General features: G+C 38.2%; 1 protein-coding gene across 1 annotated transcript in view; it reads right to left on the reverse strand.

The window, feature by feature from the left end:
- Positions 1 to 12,120, reverse strand: part of LOC138056080 (galectin-3-binding protein-like) — a 23,995-nt gene extending 11,875 nt beyond the window's left edge. The window contains exon 1 of the mRNA XM_068901919.1: positions 12,051 to 12,120. Coding sequence (XP_068758020.1) covers positions 12,051 to 12,114 — 64 coding nt within the window. The 5' untranslated portion in view covers positions 12,115 to 12,120. The remainder of the gene's footprint in view (positions 1 to 12,050) is intronic.
- Between the last annotated feature and the right edge of the window lie 449 nt (positions 12,121 to 12,569).

Raw genomic sequence — 12,569 nt, forward strand, 5'->3', positions numbered from 1 at the left:
TATAAACTTTTAACTGATAAATGAAAGAAAACATCGACAAAGCGGAACGTTTTTGGTTGAACAATCCTCGAGGTTGTAGTTGAATGCTTTCCTCTTTAATCAAACAATTCAGCAACAGCCATGGATTTGACAGGCCAAGATCATTCGAGTTACGGAGAAATGTATACACAGAAATCTCGACATGAACCTTAGAGGTTTTTATGTCGATCTTTTCACGATATTCTATTCGGTTTCCACAAAAAAGTAAACCTGCATGCCTTTATTAAAGGAGGGTTGTTTGCTTGTTTCTTCCATGCAACTTGACTTGAGACAATTTTCAACTCTACAACAGCTTACAAATAGTATTAAGACATTTTTCTCGTCCTACCTTGATAAAACCAACAAATTAACAGGAAAACAACCAAAGATCTAAGATTTGCCATCGCAGCGCATAGTAACAGGAATTTTTGCTTTCGTTACGCATCTGGTTAATTGATAATGCTCGATTTTCGTTGGCGTCATAAAATTGAATAATGATTTCAAAAACGAAAGCATTCTAGAATAATTGCTCAAGTCACAGCTTCTTGCATGCTTAAGGGCGAGTACAAACAGAACTTGCATCCGGGATAAAAGTTATGTTTTCTCGTGGTGTTAGCGGGGAGTAGTTTCGGTCAGTTGTTATGTAATATTTCAAAAACTCGTGCTTCGTGTTTCATCGGAGTTTCCAAACACGAGAAAACTGATGAAAGCACGAGGCCGTAAACCGATTGCTTTTATTGTTTTCGAGTGTTTGGAAACCCCGATGAAACACGAAGCACGAGTTTTTGAAATGGCTTCTCAATCGACGCCTAATTGCAAACAAAAGAAAACGAAAGAAGAAAAGAAAGCAAAAATCACATAAGCATGTGATTTTTGCTTTCTTTTGTTCAATCAGCGCACAGTTTGTAATGATAATGTCCGCGTTTTTCACAACTGAAGCTTGTTTATTTCAAGTAGCCACAATTTGCATTCAGAGGCGTCCAGCTAGTTCCGAAACATGGACGGGTTAGGCGAGGATGAATTTTGCCGCTTTCGACCGCCCAAAAGTATGCAAGAAGAAGATGCTTTGCTTGTAAACAGCAAACAATAGAAGTAATAAAGCTTTGTTAAAGTTGTGTATTGCTTTTTGTAATTGATTTCCAAATACACGTGTTTGGATATCCAAACACGCTGTTTTTTACCGCTGTATCAAAGTGCATCCATGTGACCTAAATGCGGGCACGCAATTGGTTTATCACTTGATGAATTATTAATGCATTGGAGAACTATATTTAGCATATACTAAAACAGTAGAGAGCGTTGAACGCGCGCTCTGATTGGCTACTAGAACTCCGGATTCGCGAGGAATTTGCGCCCGAAATGTTGTCGGTGGATAACCACCGACACTGAGATGAATAGTTGTTAAATATAGGGACAGCTACACTTGGCGTAGTACGCACTCAGTTCCAGGATGCATATACACTGGTCAAGCCAGATACGCTGCTGGAGCATGAAATTTTGAACATTGTTCAAGGTTACCGTTAACAGTACCTCGGGCAACATTCGCGGAAGCTGCTAAGTGTGTGTTGTAAGTGTGTGCATGCATCTGCCCCTTTGTGGATAGATCTTCCCGGCAGGCTCTCACAACAAACCTTCAAAACGCCGGGACGAGCTGAGCCTGCTCCCGCGGGCCTACGATAGTACAAATTCTCGCTCAATCTAAAACTGCACCGACAGATCGGTTATTTAAGTCATCAGTGCTGTGGTTAAGACGTTCTTGGTTTAGTTGGAGACCTGATGCCAAGCAACTTTGATTTCAAAATAGCTCTGGTAGTTATTACTTAAAGGCACTCAGTCATATACGCTTTCGCAAGGCTCAGAGTCAGATTTCGAAAGAAAAAGGGCTCTTTAACCTTAAGGGAGTCAGCTACGTGACAGTCAGTGTAATTATACTCAGCATAACTGGAAAATTTGCTTTCAAGTGATCAAAGGTCGTCCTTGCAGTTCCGCTTGTAAAATTACGTTGCACTAGACTGATTTTTTCTATTATCACATACTGGGCAAAATTACTGAATGCTGATTGGCTGAGACAGAGGGCATTTTTTTTCTTTTTCACGAGGACACTTTTGGTAATCAAGAGGGCATTAATGCTTGATCCTGATTGGTTAACAGTCGCTTATCCACAGCAAGCGAAGTTACAAAATAATCTTCTTCCAGATACCGACTCTGATGAAACTGGTTAATTTTTTTTCACTTACAAAATACAATTTTAAGCCCTATTTCTGTTGACATTGTACGAGTTGTTGAATTTAACTTTGACCGAATGAAAGCGTGTTAAGTTGATTGTCATTTGTCGCGGCATTAGAGAACGGACTTCTCTAAATAATTTTGCCCTTTATGTCATAAACATGTAACCGCACGGTACCCTAGTGCATTTAAGGATTAATTTCACTTGTATTTTCAAAGTTCTCCAAATATTTATATACCTTTATTAAATTTTTGAAAATACGCGTGCATTAATCCTTAATTGCCCTCAGGCTCATACGATAACATATACTAACTAAAAAAAGAAGATAGTCATTCGGACCGGAACACGAAATAGATAATTTAGTCGATCGACAGTTCCTGGGCATCGTTTCTAACTTATACATATCAAAAGTTGTTTTCCCTTCTTTTTATATTTCATTTTTTCTTCAATGATAAAAATTCTATCCCCTCCACTATTTAGTGTAAAAACGGAACCCTTGCCTCCCTTGCCTTAATAGACCCAACTAACAGATGGCAAGGCAAGAATTAAAGGCCTTGTATTGGATGAAAAATGACTGTTACTCAATAAGAACTGTTAACACATCCGAGTTATTTCCTTTACGTCAATTGGTCAACAATTTGCATTAGTGAAGAAACCGATTTGAATACTATCAAAAGCTGATTCGGTGTCCGACCATATACAAAAGAGTACTTTCAGCTGTCAATTAGCTATAGTATGATAAGTTTTACGCCACACCACGCCATATTGGCTTCGTCATCCCTTTTCAAGGGGTTTTGACTGAACAAGTTTTAAACTTGTCTACAACTTATTAATTAGCCAATATAATGGCATGAACGCTTACAATTATTGATTTACGTGTTCGAGAAAAACGAATTCGTATTTTAGTTTACAATTCAATATCAAGCCGCAAAGTGAACAAACTGACTTGTAAGTGGGTATTCCATTTTTGGGTCAAGTGCGTCCTTAATGGTAGCGGTTAGCTCAAGTGTTCGGAATGTGCGGTAAGCTATGCTGTTCGAATTTTTCCTCGGCCCCAGCAAATAACCATCATTCGCTAATGAGGGCCTCCTGAAGTTCAATTCGCATCCTGTCTGGGGTAAAATAACTTGAGAAAAACCATTTGCAATTGACTTATCTTTTTAAGTCTAAAACGTAGGCAAGTTAGTTGTTCTTAGTCACCCGTGTTACACAATCTAAATGGGTAATACCCATGTAATCTAAATTTAGATCAGTGGGTGCAAGCCATCTCAGATGATCATCCGAGTCATCCAAGCAACTCATTAAATATGCGTTTCCTCTTTCACTTCAGTTACATGAAGTTTACCCTATCGGCTTAAAAATTATCTCGTCAGGAAAAAAAAGGAAAGGAAGGGGGCTTCCTATTCTAGTGATGTCATTAGGTATTGTTCACGAAATAGCTTGCAAATGCATTTTCGTGCTACCGGTATCTGATCAAGGTGTGCCAAGGACTTATGTCGTGGATTGCAGACGTTTCCAATGAATTTTCGAAACAACGTTTGTGGTCACACCAAAAGGTCCCCGCTCCGCAAATGTCAGGATTATATTTAAGCTCAAACCAATGTATTAAACACAGCTTCTAGCAGCATAGTCTCGCATTTGTCGGTATTCTAAATAATAAGTTATATTACACTTCTCGTATTTCAAAAACTCTTAAATTTGAATGAAATTATGTCTGACGTTTCCCATGAGGACCGTATCGATTTCACATTATGATTCGACTTGTAAAATGAGACCGGCCTGACAGTGAACTCAGACCGGGTCTGGCTTCGTCTCGTTGGCTAGACCGAGACGAGAAACTCCAGTCTGAGTTCGTACCGGTCTCATGAAAATCACAACAAGTCTCAGACTGGGTCCACAATTTCAATCCTGTGTACTTTTGGGTCAGCTTAACATTTATTGCACAAGAGATATCATTTTGTTTCGAAACTGGCACCAAGCATCTCGTCACGGTTTCATGTAAACGACTGCAAAAATTATATACCGGTAGAATTTCATACAGGTCTGATTTCGTCCCTGTCTCATGTAAATATCTCCTTAGTCGAAATTAGAATGGTTTTAGAACACAATAAGCCGGAAAAAAACATAAAGATTACTCACATTTAAAAGTGACTTGATTTACAGTTAACAACGTGGTTTTTAGAGGCTCTACTGTCTGTTTGCTTTGAAATAGTCTTGAAATTCTGCAGCAGTTTGCAACTAATATCAAGATAAGTTTGTTTCGCTTACCTTCGTAAAACCAGCAAATTAGGGGGTAAAAACCATAAGAAAAAAGCTTAGCCATCATTTATAAGCAGTGTTTGCACAGTCTGCTTCTCTCGAATTATTAATTTTCTTCCGTTTTGTCCTCCGTCGTGATCAGATTGATTAATTTACTCAAACAAAGCTCAAACGGTCTGAGACGGCAAAATCGTTTATTTCAATAAACAAAGACACACTAAGAAGAAAAGGAAAATCCAGCGTTTCTATGGAAAATAACAGATTATGAATTTAGAAACAATGGAATTCGAACGGTTTTTCTTTTTCGTTTTTTTTGTTTCATTAAGGCATCGCTAAACTTGCATCTGCAAATCTCGCTTGAGACTTGAATGATTAAAAAGCAGGGTTAGCGAGCTTAGAGGCCCCTGAGCCCATGTAGAAGTCATGGAACAAAAATGAGGAAAAATACAAATATGGCAACTGAAATTCGATTAACTCTCGAATGTACAATCGGATATACAGTGGACTTGCGCCGAGGATATAAAGGCGGAGAAGGAGAAGAAGAAGCTGCATTGAAATCCTTCCAGTTCTATCTGAGTCAAGTTCTTATCTGAATTCCAGTTGTCTCAGGCCCTCGACATCCACATTTTGCCGATGGATTGCTGTTCTCCCGCAGGCGGAATTAAGTATCGAGCGGAGCTAATTCAAAGTTACTAAACGCAGAAAAGAAAGTCGAAAGGTAGTGGACCTTCCAACATAAACCTTGCTGTATTTAATGTTTGCTTATTTGAAGTTAGCTGAAATTCTTAACTTTTCCCCTATATGAACTATAATCAAATTTTCCCCTAGCAGCATTCATTTAGTTCAGCTTAAATTTCCTTTTACGAAAACGGAAAATTTAGCGTCGTAGAGCAAACTGACTACGATTTAGTAGCGTGAAGCTCTTTGAAGGCAATTTGGTGAAGCCTCCATTTTCCAGAAAAAAAAAAACAGGAGCGGAATAACACCAGTTCAGTTTTTCCTACTCAAATCATGCTACCGGTGCCAGCTAGTCGAACTGATGATCTGAACCTGCTATGCGCATAGCCCTGACATTTCTTTTCCCAGCAACAATCATCTCTCAGATTCCGAGAGGAGAGATGAAGACCCGATACACCTTAACATCATCTAAAGACATCATTTAGTCCATGTTTCCTTCAAAATAATATACCATCTAAAAAAAGCGGCATTTACAAGTACAAAAGATACAACTTTTAAATTCAGTTCCGTTGTTTCCGTTGTGCCCGTCTTCAAGAGTTCTTTCCTTTTCAATATAACTTGCCTATAGCTCAAAACAACTAGCACCTAGGAAATATTGCTATACTTACCTTGATAAAGCCAAAAAATCACGATGCAGAGACCTAAAGTCCTGAGAATGAGCTTTGTCATTGTAGTGCTAAGAACAGTAATCTGTGCACTGTCTGCATGTTACGTAATCCCGCGTTCAATTTATTCCCCTTTTACGTCACGTTCAACAAACTATAAATCAAGGCAGCTGCGTGTTAATTAGGAAAATTAGCCAATAACATTGCCTTATTTTCGGTGCGATATTGTTAAAGTCTTGGATAGAGTAAAATCCTACTGATACTAAGTTTTGAGCAAGTCGTGTAAATAAATCTATTATTAGTCAACCTGACCCTGGTTTGTCGTAAATCATAGCTAGACGCTGATATCCCCACTCTTATGGGCGCTTTATTTTAGTTTAAACCGTATTTATTTAGGAGGAACACTGGAGCTGTTTATAGTGCGTTTTCACATGACTTTACGGCAGCTATGTTTAGTGTCCTTGAAGATAGCAACAAATTAAGATAATTTCGTCCAGGATAAGGGTGATGCTCACTCGTGCTAATTGGAATTCTTTTTGCCTTCCTCGATTAACTAAGTGTAAAGTATAAAGTATAATGTATCTCCGCGTTGAATGGGCATAACTAAATCAAGGGCAGTTTTCACTTACTAAGCAAAATTTATGATCAGCAAGATGCGGCATTTAAATTGATCAATTTAATCATGATATTCTCCACGCTCGCGAAAAGCAGTTTTTGTATGGTTTTCGTTGAAGACGATTAGTAAAAAGACTTCATTTCCTTTGCGTTTTTACGACTCTTTTCGAGTTTCTGGTCGTATCACAAACAATTTGAAACAGATTCCGCATTTCATTCCGTTAGTCAAATTATATAACGTTATTACAAATGGCGAATTTACAATTTCATTTCTTTAAACATTGTGACATCGTTTTCATGAATCGTCTGTACGTTTGCCTCGTTTAAAGACTTTTATGTCCTTTCCACAACAGAACTACCAGCTAGAAATCGAAACTAGCTATGATATTGCAGTATTTGCCAATTTTTTCTCTCTGTTGCGGTGTTCCACACACTCAATGTCTCTCTCGTTTTGAGTACCTTAGGATACTGTGGATTGTAATATTTGTTACATTTTTCCTGCTGTTGCGGTGTTCTACACTCTCTGTTTCCCTCTTTTTTCAGCTACTAGAAGATTCCTTTTTCAGCATTTTTGTTCCATGCCTTCTACATGGGCCCAGGGGCCTCCAACCTCGCTAACCTTGCTATTTTAATCATTCAACTATCAAGCGAGATTTGGAGAAATACCAGCAGCGTTCATTGTATGGATACAGTCTGACTCCGCAGATATTCCAGACAGAGTTCTATATTTTGTTTTCGTGGTCTTTCCTTGAATCGCAACGTGTAGGTAATTTCCCGTAAAATCTGATTAGCTCACATTTATAGCATGACACAAGATAACATCACTCTTGACAGGTAAGCGGCAACCGACTCCTTAACAAGTTGTATCAGGCGTACCTTTTCGGAACCTCTCTAAAGAAAAGTACGCCTGATCGCAGGTTAGTAAAAACCCCAAACCATTGTGTTGCGTTCGACACATTTTTCTTTCAGTCAGTAGATAGAGTTTAATTTGGACATACGCATTGCATGGCAACTGAAATTTGAGTGCCTCTCGAATGGTCATGCACTTGCATCTACAGTGGACTTGCGCCGAGGGCATGAAGGCGAAGAAGGAGAAATAGAAGCTGCATTGAAATCCTTCCAGTTCTGTGTCAGCCAAGTTCTTATCTGAATTCCAGTTGTCTAAGACCCTCGATATCCACATTTTGCTGATGGATTGCTGTTCTCCTGCAGGAGAAAAGTGTCGCGCGGAGCTAATTCAAAGTTAATAGATGGGAATAGTTATGAAAACCGACCAAGTTCTTTATTACATGTTCTTTCTCGCCATGACCGTACACAAAAAATACAATAGGTGTCTTATTCTGCCCAAGGAACTAGCAAAATAAACTGGTCAGTTACTTAATTCATGCGTAAACGCAGAACAAAAAGTCGAAAGGTCGTGGACCTTCCAACATAAACCTTGGTATATTTAATGTTTGCTTATTTGAATTTTGCTGAAATTCTAAATTTTCCCTATATGAACTATAATCAAATTTTCCCCTAGCAGCATTCATTTAGTTCAGCTTAAATTTCCTTTTACGAAAACGAAAAATTTAGCGTCGTAGAGCAAACTGACTACGATTTAGTAGCGTGAAGCTCTTTGAAGGCAATTTGGTGAAGCCTCCATTTTCCAGAAAAAAAAAAAACAAGGGCGGAATAACACCAGTTCAGTTTTTCCTACTCATATCATGCTACCGGTGCCAGCTAGTCGAACTAATGATCTGAACCTGCTATGCGCATAGCCCTGACATTTCTTTTCCCAGCAACAATCATCACTCAGATTCCGAGAGGAGAGATGAAGACCCGATACACCTTAACATCATCTAAAGACATCATTTAGTCCATGTTTCCTTCAAAATAATATACGATCTAAAAAAAGCGGCATTTACAAGTACAAAAGATACAACTTTTAAATTCAGTTCCGTTGTTTCCGTTGTGCCAGTCTTCAAGAGTTCTTTCCTTTTCAATATAACTTGCCGATAGCTCAAAACAACTAGCACCAAGGAAATATTGCTATACTTACCTTGATAAAGCCAAAAAATCACGATGCAGAGACCTAAAGTCCTGAGAATGAGCTTTGTCATTGTAGTGCTAAGAACAGTAATCTGTGCACTGTCTGCATGTTACGTAATCCCGCGTTCAATTTATTCCCCTTTTACGTCACGTTCAATAAACTATAAATCAAGGCAGCTGCGTGTTAATTAGGAAAATTAGCCAATGACATTGCCTTATTTTCGGTGCGATATTGTTAAAGTCTTGGATAGAGTAAAATCCTACTGATACTAAGTTTTGAGCAAGTCGTGTAAATAAATCTATTATTAGTCAACCTGACCCTGGTTTGTCGTAAATCATGGCTAGACGCTGATATCCCCCCACTTATGGGCGCTTTAGTTTAGTTTAAACCGTATTTATTTAGAAGGAAGACTGGAGCTGTTTATAGTGCGTTTTCACATGACTTCACGGCAGCCATGTTTAGTCTCCTTGAAAATAGCAACAAATTAAGATAATTACGTCCAGGATAAGGGTGATGCTCACTCGTGCTAATTGGAATTCTTTTTGCCTTCCTCGATTAACTAAGTGTAAATTATAAAGTATAAAGTATCTCCGCGTTGAATGGGCATCACTAAAGCAAGGGCAGTTTTCACTTACTAAGCAAAATTTATGATCAGCAAGATGCGGCATTTAAATTGATCAATTTAATCATGATATTCTTCACGCTTGCGAAAAGCAGTTTTTGTATGGTTTTCGTTGAAGACAGTTAGTATAAAGACTTCATTTCCTTTGCGTTTTTACGACTCTTTTCGAGTTTCTGGTCGTATCACAAACAATTTGAAATAGATTTCGCATTCCATTCAGTTAGTTAAATTATATAACGTTATTACAAATGGCTAATTTACAATTTCATTTCTTTAAACATTGTGACATCGTTTTCATGAATCGTCTGTACGTTTGCCTCGTTTAAAGACTTTTATGTCCTTTCCACAACAGAACTACCAGCTAGATATCGAAACTAGCTATGATATTGCAGTATTTGCCAAATTTTTCTCTCTGTTGCGGTGTTCCACACACTCAATGTCTCTCTCGTTTTGAGTACTTTAGGATACTGTGGATTGTGGTATTTGCCACATTTTTCCTGCTGTTACGGTGTTCTACACTCACTGTTTCCCTCTTTTTTCAGCTACTAGAAGATTCCTTTTTCAGCATTTTTGTTCCATGCCTTCTACATGGGCCCAGGGGCCTACAACCTCGCTAACCTTGCTATTTTAATCATTCAACTATCAAGCGAGATTTGCAGAAATACTAGCAGCGTTCATTGTATGGATACAGTCTGACTTCGCAGATATTCCAGACAGAGTTCTATATTTTGTTTTCGTGGTCTTTCCTTGAATCGCAACGTGTAGGTAATTTCCCGTAAAATCTGATTAGCTCACATTTATAGCATGACACCAGATAACATCACTCTTGACAGGTAAGCGGCAACCGACTCCTCAACAAGTTGTATCAGGCGTACCTTTTCGGAACCTCTCTAAAGAAAAGTACGCCTGATCGCAGGTTAGTAAAAACCCCAAACCATTGTGTTGCGTTCGACACAATTTTCTTTCAGTCAGTAGATAGAGTTTAATTTGGACATACGCATTGCATGGCAACTGAGATTTGAGTGCCTCCCATGCACTCGCATCTACAGTGGACTTGCGCCGAGGGCATGAAGGCGAAGAAGGAGAAATAGAAGCTGCATTGAAATCCTTCCAGTTCTGTGTCAGCCAAGTTCTTATCTGAATTCCAGTTGTCTAAGACCCTCGATATCACATTTTGCTGATGGATTGCTGTTCTCCCGCAGGAGAAAAGTGTCGCGCGGAGCTAATTCAAAGTTAATAGATGGGAATAGTTATGAACACCGACCAAGTTCTTTATTACATGTTCTTTCTCGCCATGACCGTACACAAAAAATACAATAGGTGTCTTATTCTGCCAGAGGAACTAGCAAAATAAACGGGTCAGTTACTTAATTCATGCGTAAACGCAGAACAAAAAGTCGAAAGGTCGTGGACTTTTCAACATAAACCTTGGTATATTTAATGTTTGCTCATTTGAATTTTGCTGAAATTCTAAATTTTCCCTGTATGAACTATAATCAATTTTTCCCCAAGCAGTATTCATTTTCCTTTCAGTAAGTATATAGTGTTTACTTTGGACATACGCTAATCGAAACAGGCTGGTTTAAAAGCTGAAGTTGACTTCAAAGACATAGCTAACATGATTTAGGGACCTGTTAAGTCCCCTTGAAAATACCAACAAATTAAGATAATTACGTCCACGATAAGAGCGATGCTCATTCGTGCTGTTAGGAGTTTTTATTTTCTATTTATTATTATTATTTTTTTTGCTTCCTCAATTAACTAAGTATAAAGTATACCGACTGTTATATCATGACCATAATAACAAGAAAAAAAAGGCTTCCAATATCGACGTGACAAGGAGGAAAGTTTTCGTATCTGAAAACGCTCCAGAACGTTCTAGAACTTTCGTAGAGGCAATGTAGGAACAAGTGAGCACCTTACTACTGATTTCTTTAGTCGATGCAACAACCGTTACTATAAATAACGACATGGCAACTGAAATTCGATTACACTCGAATGTACACTCGAGTCTACTATACAGTGGACTTGCGCCGAGGACATGAAGGCAAAGAAGGAGAAGAAGAAGCTGCATTGAAATTCTTCCAGTTTTGTGTGAGCCAAGTTCTTATCTGAACTCCCTCGATATTCACATTTTGCTGATGGATTGCTGTTCTCCCGCAAGCGAAAAGTGTTGGGCGGAGCAAATTCCAAGTTAATAGATGGAATAGTTATGAACACCGACCAAGTTCTTTATTATATGTTCTTGCTCACCCTGTTTTATTCTGCCCGAGGAACTAGCAAAGGAAACGCGTCAGTTACTTAATTCATGCGTAAACGCAGAACAAAATATCGAAACGTCGTGGACCTTCCAACATAAACCTTGGTATATTTAATGCTTGCTCATTTGAAGTTTGCTGAAATTCTTAACTTTTGCTCTCTATGAACTATAATCAATTTTTCCTCAAGCAGCATCCAGTTAGTTCAGCTTAAATTCCCTTTTACGAAAACGGAAAATTTAGCGTCCCAGAGCAAACTGACTACGATTTAGTAACGTGAAGCTCTTTGAAGGAAATTTGGTGAAACTTCAACTTCAACAAGATAGAAATGAAACCAGTTCAGTTTTCGTCTACTCATATCATGCTATTGGTGCAAGCTAATCGAACTGATGACCAGAACCTGCTGTGACGATGGCCCTAACATTTTTTTTTGCTGGCAAGTATCATCACTCAGATTCCGATACACCTTAACATGGTCTAAAGATGTCATGTAGCCCATGTTTTCTTCAAAATAAGATGAAATTTCAAAAAGCGGCATTTACAAGTATAAAGGATACAACTTTTAAATTGAGTTCCGTTTCCTCTGTTGTGCACGTCTTCAAGAGTTCTTTTCTTTTCAATATAACTTGACTATAGCTTAAAACTACTAGCATCAAGTAAATATTGCTATACTTACCTTGATAAAGCCAAAAAATCACGATGCAGAGACCTAAAGTCCTGAGAATAAGCTTTGTTATCATGGTACTAAGAACAGTAATCCATGCACTGTCTGCACGTTACGTAATCCTGTGTTCAATTTTTTCCCCTTTTACGTCAAGTTCAATAAACTATAAATCAAGGCAGCTGTGTGTTAATTAGGAAAATTAGCCAATAACGTTATAACAATGATAACAAGATATTATTATTTGATTAACATGCACCATTTTGAGGTTGACTTGAAACAAAATTGATATCCTCGTCACCCACAAAAGTAACATCTGCTGTTGGCATTTTTTATTTTTTTTACTTTTTAAGGGAAACTAGTGAGCAGCACACAGCAACTGATCTTGTTAACTTTGTTTTTTATCCGACATGTTTCGTCTGATCAAACAGACTTCATCAGGGATTCTAACAAGATCATGTGTAAAGGGAACTAGTTTTATACATGAAGTTATAGTACAAAAGCACGTTCCAGTAATGGTGTTATCAGCAAAAC

Source organism: Montipora capricornis, chromosome 7 (genome assembly GCF_036669925.1).
Source record: "Montipora capricornis isolate CH-2021 chromosome 7, ASM3666992v2, whole genome shotgun sequence".
NCBI lineage: Eukaryota > Metazoa > Cnidaria > Anthozoa > Scleractinia > Acroporidae > Montipora > Montipora capricornis.